At 30.6% G+C, this 19,965-nt stretch overlaps 1 protein-coding gene across 8 annotated transcripts in view; it reads right to left on the reverse strand.

The window, feature by feature from the left end:
* Positions 1 to 19,965, reverse strand: part of LOC140044612 (uncharacterized) — a 121,388-nt gene that overhangs the window by 20,473 nt on the left and 80,950 nt on the right. For 3 of the 8 annotated variants that reach the window (XM_072089198.1, XM_072089196.1, XM_072089191.1), the window contains 5 exons: positions 12,040 to 12,300; positions 8,305 to 8,366; positions 7,381 to 7,566; positions 6,208 to 6,283; positions 1,010 to 1,162 (listed from right to left, as the gene is read on the reverse strand). In XM_072089198.1, coding sequence (XP_071945299.1) covers positions 1,010 to 1,162; positions 6,208 to 6,283; positions 7,381 to 7,566; positions 8,305 to 8,366; positions 12,040 to 12,300 — 738 coding nt within the window. Of the gene's footprint in view, positions 1 to 1,009; positions 1,163 to 3,191; positions 3,243 to 5,700; positions 5,728 to 6,207; positions 6,284 to 7,380; positions 7,567 to 8,304; positions 8,367 to 12,039; positions 12,301 to 19,965 lie in introns of all 8 variants that reach the window. The other 5 variants (XM_072089192.1, XM_072089193.1, XM_072089194.1 and 2 more) reach the window with 5 other exon arrangements.

The following is a 19,965-nucleotide window of genomic DNA, read 5'->3' on the forward strand; positions in this document are numbered from 1 at the left end:
TGGGTATAGGACTATAATTTCCAGTAACTGAGGAATTGGTAAAATTAGAATGGTTTCTTTAACAAATATCTTATTTTATCTCAAATTAGAGCAATCATTTTGGTTCATGTTATTCAACATATATTATAAAACAAGCCACTTTAAATGGAAGTTTTAATTTATCTTCTTTCATTTACTTTAATACATACAAAAGCATTTAAGCTATTTACAATCATTAGCTAATAATCTGAAATTTAAAAGGATTTAGAAGACTGAGTATTTTGTAAATTAAAATTGAAAATTTAAAAGGATATAAATTTGACTTCACACTTGGTAAAAGCATTAGATAATATATATTTTAATATGAGTTTATATAGATTTCAGTGTAATATAGTTTAGTATTGAGAATATGATAGGTATAATTATAGAATGATTTTATAGAGGATGGCCAACTTTAATAAAAATAAATATGATATGTTGGGTAAGTTCTCTTTAAATCTTTTTAAACTTTGAACTACAAACATGGTATAATATTTATCTAGTAAAATTATTTAATTAATTTATTGTTATTTCTAAAAGGATGATCTTCACATTTTTTTAGTACATAGGGGTCTAAAAAAATATACTTGAATAAAAAAATATATAATCAGGATAGATAATACCCTAAATGTAGAACACTAATTAACCAAAAAAAGAATGTTTAAGTATAAGAGATTTCCTTTTTCTTCTAAATTGGTAAAATCCGAATAAATTGCAAAGAAAACCAGAAGTGATAAAAAAAAACCTGAAATACCCTCCAAAAGGTTTGTAAAGCAAGGAACTTCACTTACATCTTAGATTTTAGTTAGACCTTGTTTCCGTTTAGAAATTCTTTCATTTAATTCGAAAAAAATACTAACACAGTCATTAGTAAAAGTAGAAAATTAAAGATAAAGAGAATTTTATGAAGATATAAAAAGGTGAAATTCCTTGTTTTACAGAAATTGAGAATAAAGCTTTCAAAATGACAATATCCTGGTGTGTAAAAAACCTTTTAAAGATTCTCGAGTCGCAAGTTGCGGGTAACTCGAGAGGGAGTCCTTCTCCATGACGTGAAAACTCATTAGAGAATCTCGGTCAAAATCGTCCTCGGGGGAATCGCTAAGAGAATCATGCACGATTCCTTGGAATTCTAATAAAGGATCTATTGTAATATAAATAAAGATGAAATTAAATAATTAGATTAGATATTTTCTTCACAATAATTTCTTCTCATCAATGATGATATTTAGGTTAAAGAATTAGAACAAGAGGGGAGAAAGAAGGGAATTAGAAGTAAACTAAACAAGATTAAACTTTGTAAATACCAAACGTAATTATGATTCACATACTTCTACAATTTGATTTATACAATAAGTACACATACTTTAAAAATTAACTTTAAAAATTTGTTTTCTTCTTATCTTTAATATAAAAACATTCTGTAGCAATTTCAATGTTTTGTAATATGACAAATGACTTTGATGAAATCTATACGCTATCACTATCAAACTTTATTTCACAAAAAATGTGATGTGCCCATATGAAAATGATGATGTAATATTATTACCAAATTTGGGCACATCATACATTTATTGTCTAACTAGTTTGATAGTGTGGACAGAGCTTTACTGTGTTAAAAAAATGTGTCAAACAAGTTTACAAGTCAGATTCTAGATAAAATAGCTGTTCCCTGAGAAGGATCCAACTGTTTTCACTCTTTCCTAGATTCTGTAAACTTTGGAATGGTCTTCCCTCAGATTTAAGTGAGCTTGCTCTCCTTGGCAGGTTTCAAGAATTTGAGACTAGTCTTCGCCAACACTATTTCTTTTGATATTATCTGGTCCCTGCTGTATTTATTTATTTATTTTTCATAACGTCTTAGATTTTAATTAATTTTTTTTTCCCTCATTTATATTACCTGTATATTTATTTTATATTTTATTTCTGTTAAAGGAAAGTCTTTAAACAGTGATTGGGTTCGCTCTTGACAATCCTGGCTTTTTGTTTCATTTTGTATTTTTATGTATTCTGTTGTATATATATGCCGATATTGAATAAATCAAATCAAATCAAATCCAAATTGATGCATTTGCTGATGCCAAGATGCTGACTAAACAGTGTGTGAGTGATTCTGTTATGATATAAACTTGAACCATCGCAGTGCCTGATCCAGGATTTTGAAAACACTACGACTCCAAAGTATGGCATGTCTTCCCGATTGTGTTTCTACAAAATGTAGTGTTTGCAACAGAATGTAGCAGCTTCGCGATTCAATTAAAGTCAGTCTTTAACGAGATGTGAAATAACAAAACTGTGTATGAAACTTGCATCAGCTGTTACTTTGACCAAGTTGAATCTTATGTAAGCTTCTTCAAATCATATTTTTTAGTATGAAATCAGTATGAACATTCCCCTATGTTTTTGAATATGGAGATTTGCTATAAAATGAAAAATGAACTCTAAAACATGGTAAGTTCTACATGTCGTGATAACTGTGATAGAGTGCTGTATATATGTCATTGGATTATGATTATAAAATTGTATTAATGCTAGACTACAACATTACAAGACACAAATCTAAAGTCTACTAAATGCACTACATCTAAACAACATGGGTATCAACTACAGGTCATTACAGCAAAGTAAAGTATTTATTAAGAGGACACCAAAGTTGTCCCCTTAATAAGGGTTCTATTATTTCATATAGAAGCGATGTAATTTTAATAGTGATGAGCATATTGGTATAATTTAACAATTATTTAACAGTAATTTTAAAATATATTTGATTATTGCATCATATAAGGTGATACAACTATACTAATAAGTCACATCCCCAAACAATTTATTCTTATAAAAAAAAAGTACTATTACATGATCGTTAAATAGAATGTATTATTGCACATCATGTGACCAACAATATTCTAATAAAATGACAAGGTGTTTTATAAAAGGTGATATTGTAGCAGATAATTTAAAAGGGATACAGGTACCCCATGCCATATCAACTTATGACATTTAGATTAGAAGTTCATCACAAAATTATTACATCACATAGCGCAAGCATTCAGACAGATGATAAACTAAATCGCATGATGATCGCAGGGTGATCGCATGCAAAAGGGCTATGCATGGATTAAACAACAAAACAAATGAGGTTAGTTTCTATAGCTACTGTGTGTTAGTCTCCTCACCTTCAGACCCTTGCGAATGATTCGTATTCACTAACATAGGAACAGCGCCATCTATAGAGTCAAGCATTACAGAAAAGCTATCATACTATCAAATGCAATATTTTAGTCAACCACATATTAATATCATGCTTAAATTATTTTTAGAATAGAATATTCAACAACAGGCTTAATGATTTGTATTGGTTTCTTTCAAAATTCAAATATTTATACAAAAATCACAATTAAAGACATCTAGAAAAAATGATTGACCCAATTAATATATATGTATCATTATATAAAGGATGCTTTATATAGATATATATAAATCAATCATTTAAAAAAAAATTATTTTTAAGAATTTCTGGATCTCTGAATGAGGCAACACAAATTACCCACATTACTTTAGGCTTATTGTTGACCGTTAATAAATTCGGTTATTGCTGCATGATCAAAGTAAAATGAACATGCAATGTGCAAATGAAATTAAAACATTAGTGAAAATATAGGTGAGTGGTTGTGCGAGTTTATTGGACAAACATGAAACAAAGCAAAAATAAATTGATTAAGACAGATTTGTAATAATTAAATGATACTAAATTATAATGTGTCCAGCACACAAATCAGGGTGGAATCAATCAATTTAACATCCCTTAATGAACTAAATCATAATTAGTGACAACAATTTTATTAAATAATTGATTTTAAAAGCATTTTTGGGCATTCAATTAGAAGTTTTTCACAATTGACAACAAACTTAGCTAAAAAAAATTGAAATGTGTAAAAATAAACTTTCTCAACCTATTGAACCTTATGTTAGTATCCCAATATCCCAATATGCAGTGGCATAACAGAGGATGCATAGGCCCCTGGTTTAGCTTTCCTATGGGGGCTTCCAATGCTAGGTAATTGGGCTGCTCATACTCTGGGCCCATGGGTTAAGCCACTGCCAATATGTTACCAATATATAATGATTAAATTATGCAACCAAAAGAAGGTATCATAACCAAGTTACATACACTAAACTATTGTTATATAAATTAATATTCAAATCAAATCAAATTTAATATAAAATTGTAACACAATTCTTTATTTTAAAAATAACAAAAAATTAATAAAATTCAGAATAGAGATTTTAATATCATAGATGAAATATATATATTGCACAAACAATTGTTAGTTATCCTACTTAAAATTAAATTATATTTTAAACCCTATTTAGCTAGAGAATGATTATTCAATAAAAAAATTAAATTAATCACGGTAAATATATGATGAAGGTGAGACTGGTCATAATGATTATGATGGTAAATAATGATACTAATAAAGATGATTTATGATGATGGTGACAATGATGGTGACATTGATAGTGACATTGATAGTGACAATGATGGTGGCAATAATGGTGACAATGATGGTGATAATGATGGTGACAATGATGGTGACAATAATGGTGACAATGATGATGACAATGATGATGACGTTGATGGTGACAATGATGATGACAATAATGGTGACCATGATGATGATGGTGACAATGATGATGACGATGATGGTGACAATAATGGTGACAATGATGATGACAATGATGATGACAATGATGGTGACAATGACATTGACAATGATGATGACAATAATGGTGACCATGATGATGATGGTGACAATGATGATGACGATGATGATGACAATGATGATGACAATGATGGTGACATTGATGGTGACAATGATGGTGACATTGACGGTGACAATAATGGTGACAATGATGATGACAATAATGGTGACCATGATGATGATGATGACGATGATGATGACAATGATTGTGACAATGATAGTGACAATGATGATGACAATGATGTTGACAATGATGTTGACAATGATGGTAAGACTTACATTCAGTGAACTTTAAATCAACATTAACACATAAACACAGAAGTGAATGTGTAGGAGGAGTGAATAGGATTAAATATATGACGAATTTGACAACAAATATTTTGATACAAAGAGCATTTTACTGGAATGTTGCAGAATAATGTTATGTGTATTGTGCCATGGAAAATGAACAAGTCATAACAATTTATGGCAGAAGACGAAAAAGTCTTGAACTCTGACCTTCATACAAATTACGGTGAAAACAAAAAATTAAACCTTCCATAAATGTTACCAAAATAATATCAATCATTGTGGGCAATAAATTTGGTTAATGTTGCTAAGTAATCGAGGTTGCTCTTTTCACATTTTTTGAAATTATATATTATGACATGCATTAAAAGAAAAACAATTCCGAAAGGTTATTGTTGAGTTTCAAAGATTTTGCCATAAAAAATTTCTAAAACCAACTAATTCGTCACCTGTGCCAAAAGTCCAAGATGAATTAGTTTGACATTTAATGAACAAAAATAACATTTGTTTAAGTGAGGGTGAATTAAATGGATTGGTTCGTTTTTCATGCACTAGATGCTATGAGCATGGTTGAGCAATTAGCATCAATGTGCAGACTAGACTTCAAAATACAGACTCATTAACAAACATTTACCTGGATTGTCAAGCAAATCTTTGGCGTCTGGACAGAGACAAGTCACACGACAAAAAAAATATTGTAAATAAAAATCAACACAATAACATAGAGTTTATGAAACAGGGTTAAACATTGGGGACATTTTTAGTTGCAAAAAAAAAAGCGAAAAAGATAAATAAAAATAATTGAGTATTAATAAATAATTTGAAAATATTTAACAATTGAAGCATGCAACTTTAATTGGTATAATATTATAAATAAATGGTGTTATACAATATTAATAACGTTTAAAATTGTAAAAATTAACAATTTTGTTTAAAAAAAAATAGGAACAACTGGTAATATATGATAATGCTACTTAAAATATCAAAAAATATGGATAGGAAATTGTATATTAATTGCTACCAAATAAACATACAATAATTCTTGCAGAGGGGAAATTGGAAAGACAATAATATAACCCACAGGCGTTATAGTTTTTGTTTGGTTTCGTAAATTAAATGGTAGATTGTCTATGAAGCTTACCAGCGATTCTCTCAATAAAGTTTCCTGGGACAAGGCCACGTTCTCCGCTCATCAGCTCACCCTCATAAAAACCATCCTGAAACAATAATATATATAGCTCTGTCAAAAATAGGGTGATGTGCCCAAATATGGTAGTGATATGCTATGGTAGTGATATGTCCATATATGAGCACATCACATTTTTTTTGTCACATAAAGTTTGATAGTGTAGACAGAGCTTTATGTAGAAAAAGAACATTATGTGTTTTAAACTACCATAATGTATTTACATGAACATTTTCCATAGCAAAGTTTTGTTAGTTTAGTTATATAGACAATATTGGTCATAATTCATACTAGAAAGAGGTCTTTATTGTAAGCAAGATTGGAGTAGTTGGTTGAGTAGTTACTATATTATTATAAACAGTTAATAATTTAATGGGATGATTTCAATTCTAATTCTCAACCCTAGTTCCAGACATGCCAAGTTGAGAAAGGGGTTCACTGAGATGCTGCCTCAAACCTGTAACTTGTCAGTTTTGCAATTTATCCAAATTAAAGCATGTGTCAAAAAAGATTAGTTTTTGTTTGGCTAATGGTTGAAATCCAAAATTCAGGTTGAAAAGTAACAAGATTAACACACATAAAGCTTACTTTAATATATAGGCTATTTATATTGACATAGAAAATAGGTTGATTGAGAAGCTACAGCCCAAGGGACCTCATTGCTAATAGTCCAAAGGTCTAAGTAAATTAAATTTGATCTTCAAAATTGTAAATGCTTTATTTTCCACTGATAATGAAAGATGCTGTATGTGCTTACTTATATCTTCGATAGATATTTAGAACACTGTATTAACAGGTATTTTAATAAAACTAATAGAAACTGACAAATATTAAGGGATTTATAGTATAACATCTATGAAGTGGACAACTTCGGGAGAAAATGAAGTGTAGGGGTGTCAAGAAATATGGGTGGGTCATAGTGTCAACAAACATTCTGTATTACTCTTCATTCATGATACAGGAAAGTGTCCATTTAATAGGTCTCTCCTGAAAAGAGGTTTCCCCTGAATAGTGGTGTTCCAGAACTACTGTATATGATCTATGATGATATGATCTACCCCCTACTCCAATCTCATTTTGTATCGTTTCTTCCATGGGTTTGCAGCCCAAATAAAGTAGAATTAATACCTCATCTGCATCTCCATATACATAGATGTATTCACCCGCTTTGAGTGGAAGCTCTGAATCGGGATTCTCATTTGGCGAGTCAGAAGAGGGCGTGTAGTTGTAACGTGCAATGAAAACAGCGAGTTTGTTGATACTTGCGGATTGAAGACGTTGTAACATTTTTACATCAACATCATCGGATTCAGTCTGTAGAAAGAAAAACGTTATCAATTTTGTTATGATAACTTCCTTATACTGCCCACCGATTTAGGCGAATGCATATTTAAAAACACAGAACTAAGAGGCGTATAATAGGCCTACTTTGAAGTAGTGGCTGTGTGTGACAGTGGCCGTGTGAACTAGTACACCGGGATAACCGCACTACTTGTATAAAAAGATGTACTAGGTTCTTTCATTACTCCATGGTTCATTAAAGTGCACATGAACATTTTCTGTACACTGGACCTACTGTTTATAGTCATTATCCGAGAAGACTTGTTCTACCACCAGAACCATGAAGAGAGTGAGGCTCGAACCCTTGCCAATATAATGGCAATGGTCCAACCACCCTCTAAAATTTGCGCCATATTCAAGAGTTGATGTAATTTTCAAGAAGGGCTTATAGACATAGCCTAGCCTTGACTCCGGACCCAGCAATGCTGAGCTCCGGAAACAAGTTAACAAGTAATGGATTACGGTTCCACTGTCTTAACCGCTCAGCCACTCACTCATTTTTATCATTATTAATAATTATGGTGATGCATCAGACTCTACCTCATTGCGTTTCACAGAAGCTTAATGTCACGCAAATAAATAATTACGACTAAAAAAAAAATAAACCAACATAATAAAATAAGAGGAGATGAAATAATGCAATATATTCATCATACATTGTATTGTTAATCTACCGTCGCTCATATTTCACTCATCACATTCTCAACTTACCTTTCGGCTGCCAGTTCTCCTTGCACGGTTGTCAGAAAGTAATGATCCACTTTTGGACAGATCTGAAATATTCAAAGACATAATACTATCATTAAAAACTCATGGGGAAGATTACAACCTTTCCCTCAACCTACTTTTAACCATAAAAAAACAACTGAAAACATAAAAAAAAATACATTTTGCAAAAGTTTAATGCATGTTCTAAAAGTTGTTTAAAAGAACAGCGAAACTTTATATACATTAATAATATTTTTCAAAGGTTTGCATGGGAAATTAGCACTAGTAAAGATAGGTTTGCAGTACACTTAGTGTTTAGATAAGGAATAAAATATGGTTGAGAATGTCTTGATTATTCGGTTTTTATGCTACAATTCTGATTTGGATTGGTTAACAGAACCCTGCCACTATGTCCACCTAAAGCTCTGTCTACACTATCAAACTTTATGTGATGAAAAAATGTATATGATGATGTTATATCACTACCATATTTGGGCATATCACTACTATATTTGTCAAACTAGTTTGATAGTGTAGATAGAGCTTTACACTCTGCTATTTCATCTCCACTAGCCTAGCATTATCCAGAAGATGGTTGTAATTTTAGCTAGCAACATCAAGACCATCACACCCATAATTTAATTCTTTTTGGAAAAACATGGTGTACCGAACACCTTTTACTACATTATGAACTAATTTTTAAGATAGGAAAAATCGGTAAGCAATATTAAGATTTAAAAACCTTTCGAGACTGCAATACAGATCTAATGTAACAAACATCCACTTAATACTATATTTAATTTCGTTTTAATACCATAATAGGACAAATTCCTAGAGACATGGACAAAGTCACAAAAGGAATCCTTTTGCAAATATTTGTAATATTCAGTATAAGCTAAAATGAACATAAAGTATGACTGCTATATTATTTGCCTGCAACCGTGTTAATAGTAACATAGGATATGAAATCAATCCAGAAATATAACTGTTTAGTATTGTACAGTTTTATAATAGAAAAGCTACTATTGTGGTAAAGATTATGATTGAAAATGTCCATCTGGTTTGAAGATACGATATTTTAAAAATATAGTCGTCACTCTGAAGAAAGTGCTTGTGGAAGGAGCACTGAAACTGTCAGTCAGGTCAGTAACTAATTTTTGCTTTTCAAAACAGATTTTAAAATATACGTGTACGTTAAAGATTGTTGGGATAAAAATTATTGAACCAATAGGAGGGATCTTAATTGGAAAGATAACCACTACACAAACAATGATGTTTCAAATATAAACAACAGTACAATTCTATTTCCTTATGCGAGCTAAGATAATTTACTTTCATTTTAATTGAAATTAAGTTCAGGTTTATTTGAGTCGTAGTAGTCCTACACACATGTTCTACAAGCTGTGAGTTTAGAGCATGATGACGTCAAGGAAATCACTCTAAATTTACATGTAATCAAAATAGATGAAGCTAAGAGATGGAAAGACAAACAAAAACAAGTTGAAATTTTCTAGGATGATGAGAAATGGCCCATGAAGTGATAGATTTTACTTGATTGGCAATGATGATAAAGTGATATTATGATGGTGATAATAAATGATGTTACAGTGATAAAGATTCAATATGATAATGATGCAATGATCTTGTCATAATAATGTTATATAATGATCTTAAATGATAAATTAATTGTCTATATATTTTATACTTTTTTACATATACTGTATATGCATATATTTTCTTATAAATTTTAAAAATGTTACGGTTACAGCCTTTTGGCTATTTGTATCATTGGTCGTCTGTTTTTGGACAATAAATATACCTGAATTATTATATTATTATTATGTCATTAAATATGTATTTCATGTAATGATAACTGATAATGATGTCATGACAATAATTACTATTACTGTAATTATAGTACTTTATGATGATACGTATGCAAATTAATTTTCTATGAAGAGAGAAACATCAACATTGACACAAATTGAAATCGTATTTAAGCTCAAACGTGATAATATACGATGTGTTAGAACTGTGCAATCAATTATGTAAGAGCATAAGTACATTAAAGATGTAGCATGTAGATTATTATTATAGAACAATGACGTGTCTACTGACAGTAAAAATAGCATGTTTGTCTCAGATAAATTTAGTAGAAATAAACATTAGGAATCAGCTTTACAACTTGAGACCCATCTACATATAAAATACCAAGATACATAAACAACACTTAACAAAAATCATATTTGTAAATGTGCAAACGTATTATGATAGATATTTATAGACAAACTGACAGCTAAGAATATCTTCGTGAAGTAAAATTTAAGAAAATATTTACGTAAACTTTCTAAAATTCTAAAATAGATATATAAAATGTGGGTTTTATATTCATACATAAATCTATAGATCAAATTGGGATATTAATTTTGAGGCAAAAACTGGCAACTAAAATCTTGCTGGTAAGACATTTAAAGCTAAAATATAATATGATATAATTTAAGAAACTATTTGATATAAATAGCAACAGAATTTATAAATGTAATCAACTTTTATTACATTAAACAAAGTACTGACGGCAATAGAAGGTTAAAAAATATATTTCTAGTTGAGTTTAGCCATACTTTCTATGCAACTCTCTCTACTGCAACTCTCTCTACTGCAACTCTCTCCACTGCAACTCTCTCCACTGCAACTCTCTCCACTGCAACTCTCTCCACTGCAACTCTCTCCACTGCAACTCTCTCCACTGCAACTCTCTCCACTGCAACTCTCTCCACTGCAACTCTCTCCACTGCAACTCTCTCCACTGCAACTCTCTCCACTGCAACTCTCTCTAGTGCAACTCTCTACACTGTATTTACATCTACCTTTACAACTTAATGCAAATGTGTAGTTAAATTTATACACCATTCTCATTCACTTTTAATACATATATAAATCATTCTCATTCTAACTTTAAAAAATACACATTATTAATCAAATTAATTTTTAAATGCATTGAATGCTTGGTTAATAATCAAGTTAATAATGAAAATCATATTTATGTTTCTGTAATTATTCAATAAATTATGAAATAATATCCCAGTGGAATAGAAATAATGAACACATTTACTTGTCTAAGTTGTCACTAAAGCAAGATGCAATGATTTAATGTGTATTAAAGTTAGCGAAGCGTGACTTTCTTCGGGTGCGTTACGGCAACAGGCATGCTCAATGGAGAGTAGCGTGATTCACACGTGAATGTTCAGAGTGAATATGTCCGAAATTAAAGATCAAAACGAGAAGGTGATTATGATTGTATTGTGATCTTTTAATGTCACTTTAAATGTATGTTCAATAATAGTTTTTTTAGAAAAACATTTTGGTTTTCTTTTGTAAAGTAGGTTGTATTTATTAAAATAAAATGATAAAATAGAATTGACATTTAAAGGAATTCAAATGTTCGATATCACTTTACAAGATCATTTTTTATAAAAAAAATTATAAAATATCATGATACTCGAATTATATGCTGTTGGATGCTATGAAAGGAAGCATGATGTGAAATGAAGCATGACATGCAATGAAGCATGACGTGCAATGAAGCATGACGTGCAATGAAGCATGATGTACAATTAAGCATGGCCTGAAAACATCTCACTACAGTATGTGCAGTGAAACTTTGCGTGTAGTGTGACTCTAGGTGCAATGTGCAGACGTATGCAACAAATAGATAGTGAACACCGTCGGTCGGCTAACCTTCCAAATTTTGGAACACCTCGTTGCTCATGGCTGATGATGACGAAGAAATCTGCAACAAGTTTTCTGACTTTTCGGAGCGTACAGCCTGAGCACTCAGGCCATTGCTAAGGCTATGTATCAGGCCATCATCATCTGAGGTTATCTTCAATAGCGCCTCATAATACTGGGCTTCAAGGCCCTTTAGCCCAGCATCGATACTTTGACAACTCGACATTAGTTCTAAGCTAGCAGTCTCACTATCAGATTTGTCTGTGAACACTAACAAGCACGACAACATTTACGTGAACAAAGTGTTAGATGACAAAATATGCAAAAACGTTTTATAAAACATAAATGAATATTAATAGTACATAAAAAACCAATATTAACAGTTAAGAACATTATTTATCTCTTATAAAAGTGAATGATTAAACATTAAAAATATGTAAATCAAATTTAAATTAAGCTTAAGTGTCTCTAAGTGTAGTTAATGCTTGGCCATCAATGGTGTTGTAATCTGTATGGTAATAACATTTGCATAAAGTCAAGTAAACAAAAATGTTTGAGGACAATGATGTTTGAATGTAAAGATTTACTCTTCTTTTAAATACTTTAGGACTCGATCTCAATTTGTGCAAAAAGGAGCATAAGAAAGATTAAAGTGATTTGTTTGTGATTAAAGGATGTTTCATGCTTATATAAAAAAAAACTTGATGTAAGTAATTTAAGGAAAAAACTATTAAGAAAGTAAAAATCTGTGAATATGTATTGATGATAAAAAGAGATATATGCCAACACACAAAATACAATTCAAACATACAAATGTATTATACAAAAACATGAAATAGAAATTATCAATAATTAAGTAATACTATAAGAATATTGTCCTAAGTTTTTGATTTTTAGAAAATAAAAATTTAAGTTTTAGAAAAAAAATTGCATAATGAAAATGACAATGACAAATAAAGTTATTGTAAAAAAAATAGTAAAATATACTGTTCTGAAAGATATTATGAACAGAACAAAAATAGCAACCAAAATTAGCCTAATATTTTAAATTACTACAGGACAGATTGTTATTTTATATAGACTATTAAAAGTCTAATAGACATTAGACGTTAATGATTAAAACAAACATTGTTCCAACACAAAGAATATTTTTTTTTAAACCCTGTTGATTAGTTTCTGTAATGAAAAATGACTGTGGAATGTCAACAAATTTTAGTGAGGTATTAGATCAAAGTATAAGATTAAAATGTTAATAAAAAATGCAAAAAAAAACTTGTTAGTATAGTAGTATTAAGAGTACCAGCATTCAATTCTTAATGATAGCTGGAAAGTAATTAACAATATTAAAAAGAAATCGTTCCAAGAAAGTCCAGGGGAAATGTTTGTATTGTATGCTTGTCAGGGTTGATGTTCGGGGCCGCACACGCGTTTTCTCTAGGCCGACAAGTCTGGGTAATTCGTTGAAGCTTTGGAAGCGCATTGGCTTTGTTCTAATAATAAAAGCACGCCTTCCGCTATGTCGGCACAATTGTTCGCATGTATTATAGCTCTAGAATTACCACAGTTATCCATGTAGGTAACTCAGTTCCAAGGAACTATAACTGATTTAATGAGCCATTCGCAGTTTTCGCTAATTATTTTTTTTCAAAGGAACATCCTCCAATGCAATCTATTAATTGGTAAAAAGAACTTTATTAGTAAAGCACAGGCAGTAAAACGATGTTATTCAGGTTAATCTATTTAAATAATAGATAAATTAGATATGTAGTTAATTATGATTAATGTAATACAGACAGAAATGAAAAAAATATATATATTAGTGCAATAAATGTTAAACTATGATGTTACTTGATCTAAAGATGAAATGAATGAAAAGAAATGATTAGTAATAGAATTATTTTGTAAATGATGACACTCTTATCTGCGCCCTCACCTTCCAACTGGCTGTTATCGGCGCTTGAGTCGGCAAGCTCTCGGATTCTGTCGGCGATTAGGCCATCTGCAAGACCGTGTGTACTACTCACTGATCTGTTGACACTGTCTATAGACTGCTTGTCTAAAGTTTCTACAAACAGAATACAGTATCAATATTGGTCATCAAATCTATTTTTATTTGTATATGGTTTTGTGTATTTGTAAAAATATTGTTAATACTTGAATCCTAAGAAAATAAACAAGGGCCAAAAGTGTTTTGTTTCCACTATGAAGTCAATGTTACATTCATTCTACTGTTACTGGACAATTATTGAATATACTTATTACTTATACATATTTTTGTTGTTTAAAGATGTATTGTCCCCCTGACCAAATATTTATTAAACATTTTTTTGTTGAACATGCCATTTTAATGTCGCATAATAGTTATCACTTTGACAAAAAAGATTGGAAAAAAAATGTATTTACCTAAAAAAACTGTAATTTAAAGCAAAAAATAGTCAAATTGGCTGCCAGCCAATGGATTTTTGGTTGAATTTAACCATTTATTTTGTCAATTATAGTGAAAACATTTTTTTTTCTATAGAAGTGATTAACTTTATTAAAACTACATAATCTATTCAAATTCTGATTTAATTAATCTTCATTTTTCATGTTTTTGGTGGGACAATACATCTTTAATAATTTTAGTTTATGTTAATATTATGATATAATACAAGGAAGTTATATCTTGCTCTATCTAATTTGCGAATAAGTTCTACTCCTTATTAAAACATATCACAGCTCATTAAGCATTGTACTGGACAGTTGAAGATGAGCATTCTGGGAATTAAACTCTGGACCGAAAGGTCAATAACCTGATTTATTAAACTGACGTTGTTTTAACGCATTGTACCGAAACGTGGACCATGTTAAACTTATTCGATTGCAGTTACTGCAGTAACAACACCACCTTTTTTGGTTAATCCTACATGCTGTTTATTGCAGTGACTACATCATAAACTAGATAAATTAAAACGATAGTACTGCAGTAATGCAACATAGTTTACTGCAGTTATAGTCCTATAGAATAATTTTAACATGATCCCTTATAGCTATTTGGAACATTGGTAATATCATTGTTTGTTTGGATTGTTATAAAATTTATGAAATAAATTAAAATGTGTACATGTCCGTATTTAACTCTAAGTTATGCGTACAATTTAAATGACATCAAAGACTATTCTGGTATTAAGAAATGCAGTTAGAATGGTTCGTTTGTTATGGAGTCGTTTCAGTTGGTATTTTATGTCGCGAATCCCCGAGGACATCTACTTCAATTTTAAACAGAATCGTCAGCTACATTACGGAATAATTTATATTGAACATTTTCCAACATATTATATGTTTGCATATGTTTACTCTTATTTTATGGATTTTAAAATGTTTTTATTTATTTTTTTTTATTTTTTAAAATGTTTTTATTTAATATAAATCCTCATGTAAATATAATATCAATTAAATTACAAGCATTTTTTAAAGCGTTTTTAAATGTCCTTCCAATACATGACATTAATAGTAATTAGTATCAGGGCTAGCAAAACTTTATCAAATTATTGCCATTTGGGCAAACATTGTCTACATTTTGGTTGTCCTAAACAATTTTTACTTTATAGGTGTCGTCTAAATAGGTATTGACCTTAAGTTAGAATATATTTCACTTTGTTTGTTTTATACACGACTTAATAGGTACCTGTCAGAGGGGTTTTAATGTATTGTAATGCTAAAGTCACTGATTGATTTTATGTTTTAATCAAACCATATTACATTTTAATTCGACACCTGCTTAAATATAGCATTGTGGATCGACTAATGGTTGCCATTTGGTGGCGTCACTCGACATGAAGGAACCCTTTGGAAGAAGTTATTGTATGTGCCATCTACACCTGTGAGCAATTCAGCTGTAGGTTGCATTTACATATACTGACTGTAGTAGTACTAACTATGTGTTAATAATATGGCTCACCTCCCAGCTTATTGCCCCAGTACTCATCACTATCGGATAAAGTAAGCCATCTTATATTTTCACAATAAGACGACAAATTTGTTGCACTTGTATCGCCCTCTAACCTTGATTGTTGTAAGTCATACATGTGCTCCAACTGTTCATCTTTACAATAAAAACAATCATTCAATTACTATCCGTTGGCATTGGATTAATTTGGGAAAAAGATAAAATCGCTTCGAGAATTATTCTATCAAAAACAAATGTCAGAAAAGCTTTCACAACTAACGACGATAATGAAAATAGATAACATAAATGTTTATTTTAATTTATCTGGAAAATGAAAATTCAAAACAATGCTGATAGAAATAAATAAGCCTGTAGACAGGTTTATGTTTGTACGATTCCAGTCTGTCAGTCTGTCTGCTAGTCCAACCTCAAATGGTAAGTTTTAAAATGTGCATGTGTGTCTAGAAGACAGTGGATGCAACATTGTGAATAGTACATCAGTATTTGTTTGTTCAACCAAACGAACAAATGTTAAATATTAAATGTTTCTGTCTACTGTTGTTCTGCCTGTCTGTCTGTTTGTCTACAGATACACACTGTAATAACTTAGAATAACTGTACAACACAAAACAAATAAATTGGTGTTGGACAATAAATGAAAAGTGTTAGTAACAGTATAGAGTTACATGAAGTTTCAGGTGAAGTTACCTAATGTGAATGAAATGAATTATAAATGTTATCTCCTGCAAAAAAGGATATTTTAAAATTAAAATGAAAATAAATGGTTATATGATACTCATTAAAATAGTGACAATACTTGGTACAATTTTACATACTGTATCAGATACTACTGTATAACTGATAAATGTAAATTGGTAATTGAAACAAAACAATGTCATTATAATGTTTGTCCACAATACCATACTGATGCAGATATAAGCCCATCCTAGATTATATAAGGCCAGTCTGGAAAATTCCTTGAAAACAAGCTTATATCCTTGACATGACTCTTCCTCAAGAAGGAAGGGGATTGGGATACTGAGTGGGTTTCAATATAATGAACATCCCAAACGTAACAGTTATGTTCAAAATGAGAGGGTTAAAAGTAGAATCCATATTAAGGGGACACCCTCAGGACCCAACATGCTGACTGTAGTGTTGAGATATATATAGAGACCCTTTTCAGAAATTTCCACTTAAAGAAAGATTCTACTATATTTGAATCAATATAATACATCAACAAACCACAAACCTGTAATATACATAATTGAAAACAATAAAATAACAATAAATATAAAACCATGGTCACTATAAACTAATTCATTATACAACATTTATACAAGGTTACAACAAGTTTAAGTGACAGACACAACATTTAATTGCATATTGAACATGTAAATGACAATAGCAATTAAGGAACATGAAATTACAGATACTGAGGTGTTGTAATAAATAAACAATATGTACTAAAACATTTCTTTTGAAATCCAAGTCTCTGTCTAATAAAATAACAATTAAATAACCTCACATAAAAGACGATAAATTATTACGGTGCAATTATTTATGTCGTAAACTCTGAGAGCCGTTCATTCGGTATTGACATGGTCACATTACGCAGTGTTCTGGATTCGATGAATCTATAACATTAAAATATCTAGTGTTTCTTCCAATCAATGAAAAGTCGTATCAAGTTTCGGTGAAATTTTTATGTCATAGAAATCGGATAAGAAATAAAATTTGTGTCTATTCAAAAGACTAGGATGATAAATTAATATTAAAATGAGGCTTTTATTAGTAGAGAGACTGGTTCAATTTAAACAATGTTGGTTTATATAAAATATTTAATATCATATCAAACTAGATCAACCTATGGAAATGTGAAAAAGATGTTTAATAGTTAATACACTGAAATACCTATAATTATGGTGGTACAATTTGGTATGCTGACATGTCTTACATACATAAAACATTATTTAATATAAAAGACTAAGAAAGACTAATATGATGATAATATTATTTCTAGATAAGTTCTTAGTAATTATATAAGTAATTATAGTTGAAATTTATATTTGCATATCATACTTGGTAGAGTGGGTTGAATGAACTGACTATAAGTGTCTGAATATAGGATACGAAAAGGATAGAAGGCGCTCAACATATTGAAATTCTGGGTTAGAATCAGGAAAAATAATTAAGCAGGAATCATGGTAATTAGAATTACCCTTCCATTGTCTTATTTCATGTTGTTTAGCGATTTAAGTACAGATGTGTGCCAAAATGGTTTTCTTTATTTTATACCAATATTAAATCAAATCGCCGTCTATACCTTAAAATACTACCTGTTTTGGGTGTGTATTCAGGATTACTTTGCAGATTAAAGGTATTAACAAGGAGAAATCTACAAGATGTACCTCAGTCAGTTGACCATTAAGGTTGCACTTTCTAGACATAGCTGATGATAGTGTAATGTAAATTCATATATCATCACCTTTTCTAATTGTGGCAAAAAGTATAAAATGAGACAAATCTTGACAAATTTCACAGCGAAAAAAATCATTATCATCATCTTATAGGCAGCTGTAGTTGATTAGTGGTGGTATTTTTACTCATCAGTATAGATACATACTATTAATTAATCATCCTTTAGTCTATGCATGTCTAATCAAGCACAAAAACTACATAAATTATTTTCTCCAAAATGTTCAATGAAAAAGAAAAATCAAGTTAAGAAAATCATATACTGTAGCAAGACTCAGAATAGTTGTGCGATGGCCTCATCATCACAAATTTGAATTTGAAACAGTCGCTAATTTTATTCTGACTATCTTCGCCAAAGGAAGCAGAGCACAATGGGAAAGTAAATAAATTATCTACTAATTCATTTCCCATCTTATAATGCATGTGTTTTATTGTTATTTTCATTTCTGTGATTTATATATTTATATTATGTATGTTTTGTTTGGCGTCCCTGACACAAGCATTCTTTATTGGTGACGCCACCATTTTAGAAATAAATGTTGATTGATTGATGCCTACAGTACACTGAATGATTATTTAATTTTTCTTTGGCTTGTTTGGCCATATGGGTACGGTTTTCAAAAGAACATTTTTAATGATGTTAGAGATGATTTTACTGTGCAGATGTATATATGTAAATCACAGGTGCAACAAATTTGAATAACTGCTTTGAGATACGTCCCACCTGACAGTTTCATATCACGTACAGCTAGAGGGGTACCGTTGAGTGATACGAACGCAAACTCACTAACCATTATCACCTCATAGTCCTCTAACCAATCTATAACAGTAGGGAAGGAAAAGTCCTAAAAATGTCACTACGTAACTAGTTTCTGAGTCTATTCTTATAGGATACAATCATGTTTATTCCAATATCTATTAATATCTGCCATGAAAATTGACATTAAGCTCTGTCTACACTATCAAACTAGTTTGACAAAAAAAGTGTGATGTGTCCAAATATGGTAGTGATATGACATCATCATGTCCATATATGGGCACATCACACTTTTTTCACATAGTGTAGACACAGAGCTTTAGTCAATTTGTTCACTGTATTTGGTAGATGTAAAGTTGTACAGATGGTAGTAAAAAATAAAATGAAGATGATTGTTGATGATAATACAATGACCATGACAGCAGGTTATTGTCTACTAAATAATGAAAGTCACTATCTAACTCTGCAATGCTAAATTAAAGGGGAGTTGGGTTACATAGTTTAAAACGATCGTGACTATGAATTAGATGATCGCACAAACTGGCTTCATCTGATAAACATGCAAGTCCAACTTTGATTACGATATATGCAATCACTCAAATCAAATTGACTCACTGACTCTTAGCCGATTCTCGGTACTGTATCTATAACTTGTCTAGAATCTTTGGCAAGTTCTGTATTACAGTGTCATATATGTATCACATGTGACATCTCTTTCAAAGGCCATAAGGCTAAACTAACTCTGGCCAAACCTACCTAACCTTAACATACA

This window comes from Antedon mediterranea, chromosome 3 (genome assembly GCF_964355755.1).
Source record: "Antedon mediterranea chromosome 3, ecAntMedi1.1, whole genome shotgun sequence".
Classification (NCBI taxonomy): domain Eukaryota; kingdom Metazoa; phylum Echinodermata; class Crinoidea; order Comatulida; family Antedonidae; genus Antedon; species Antedon mediterranea.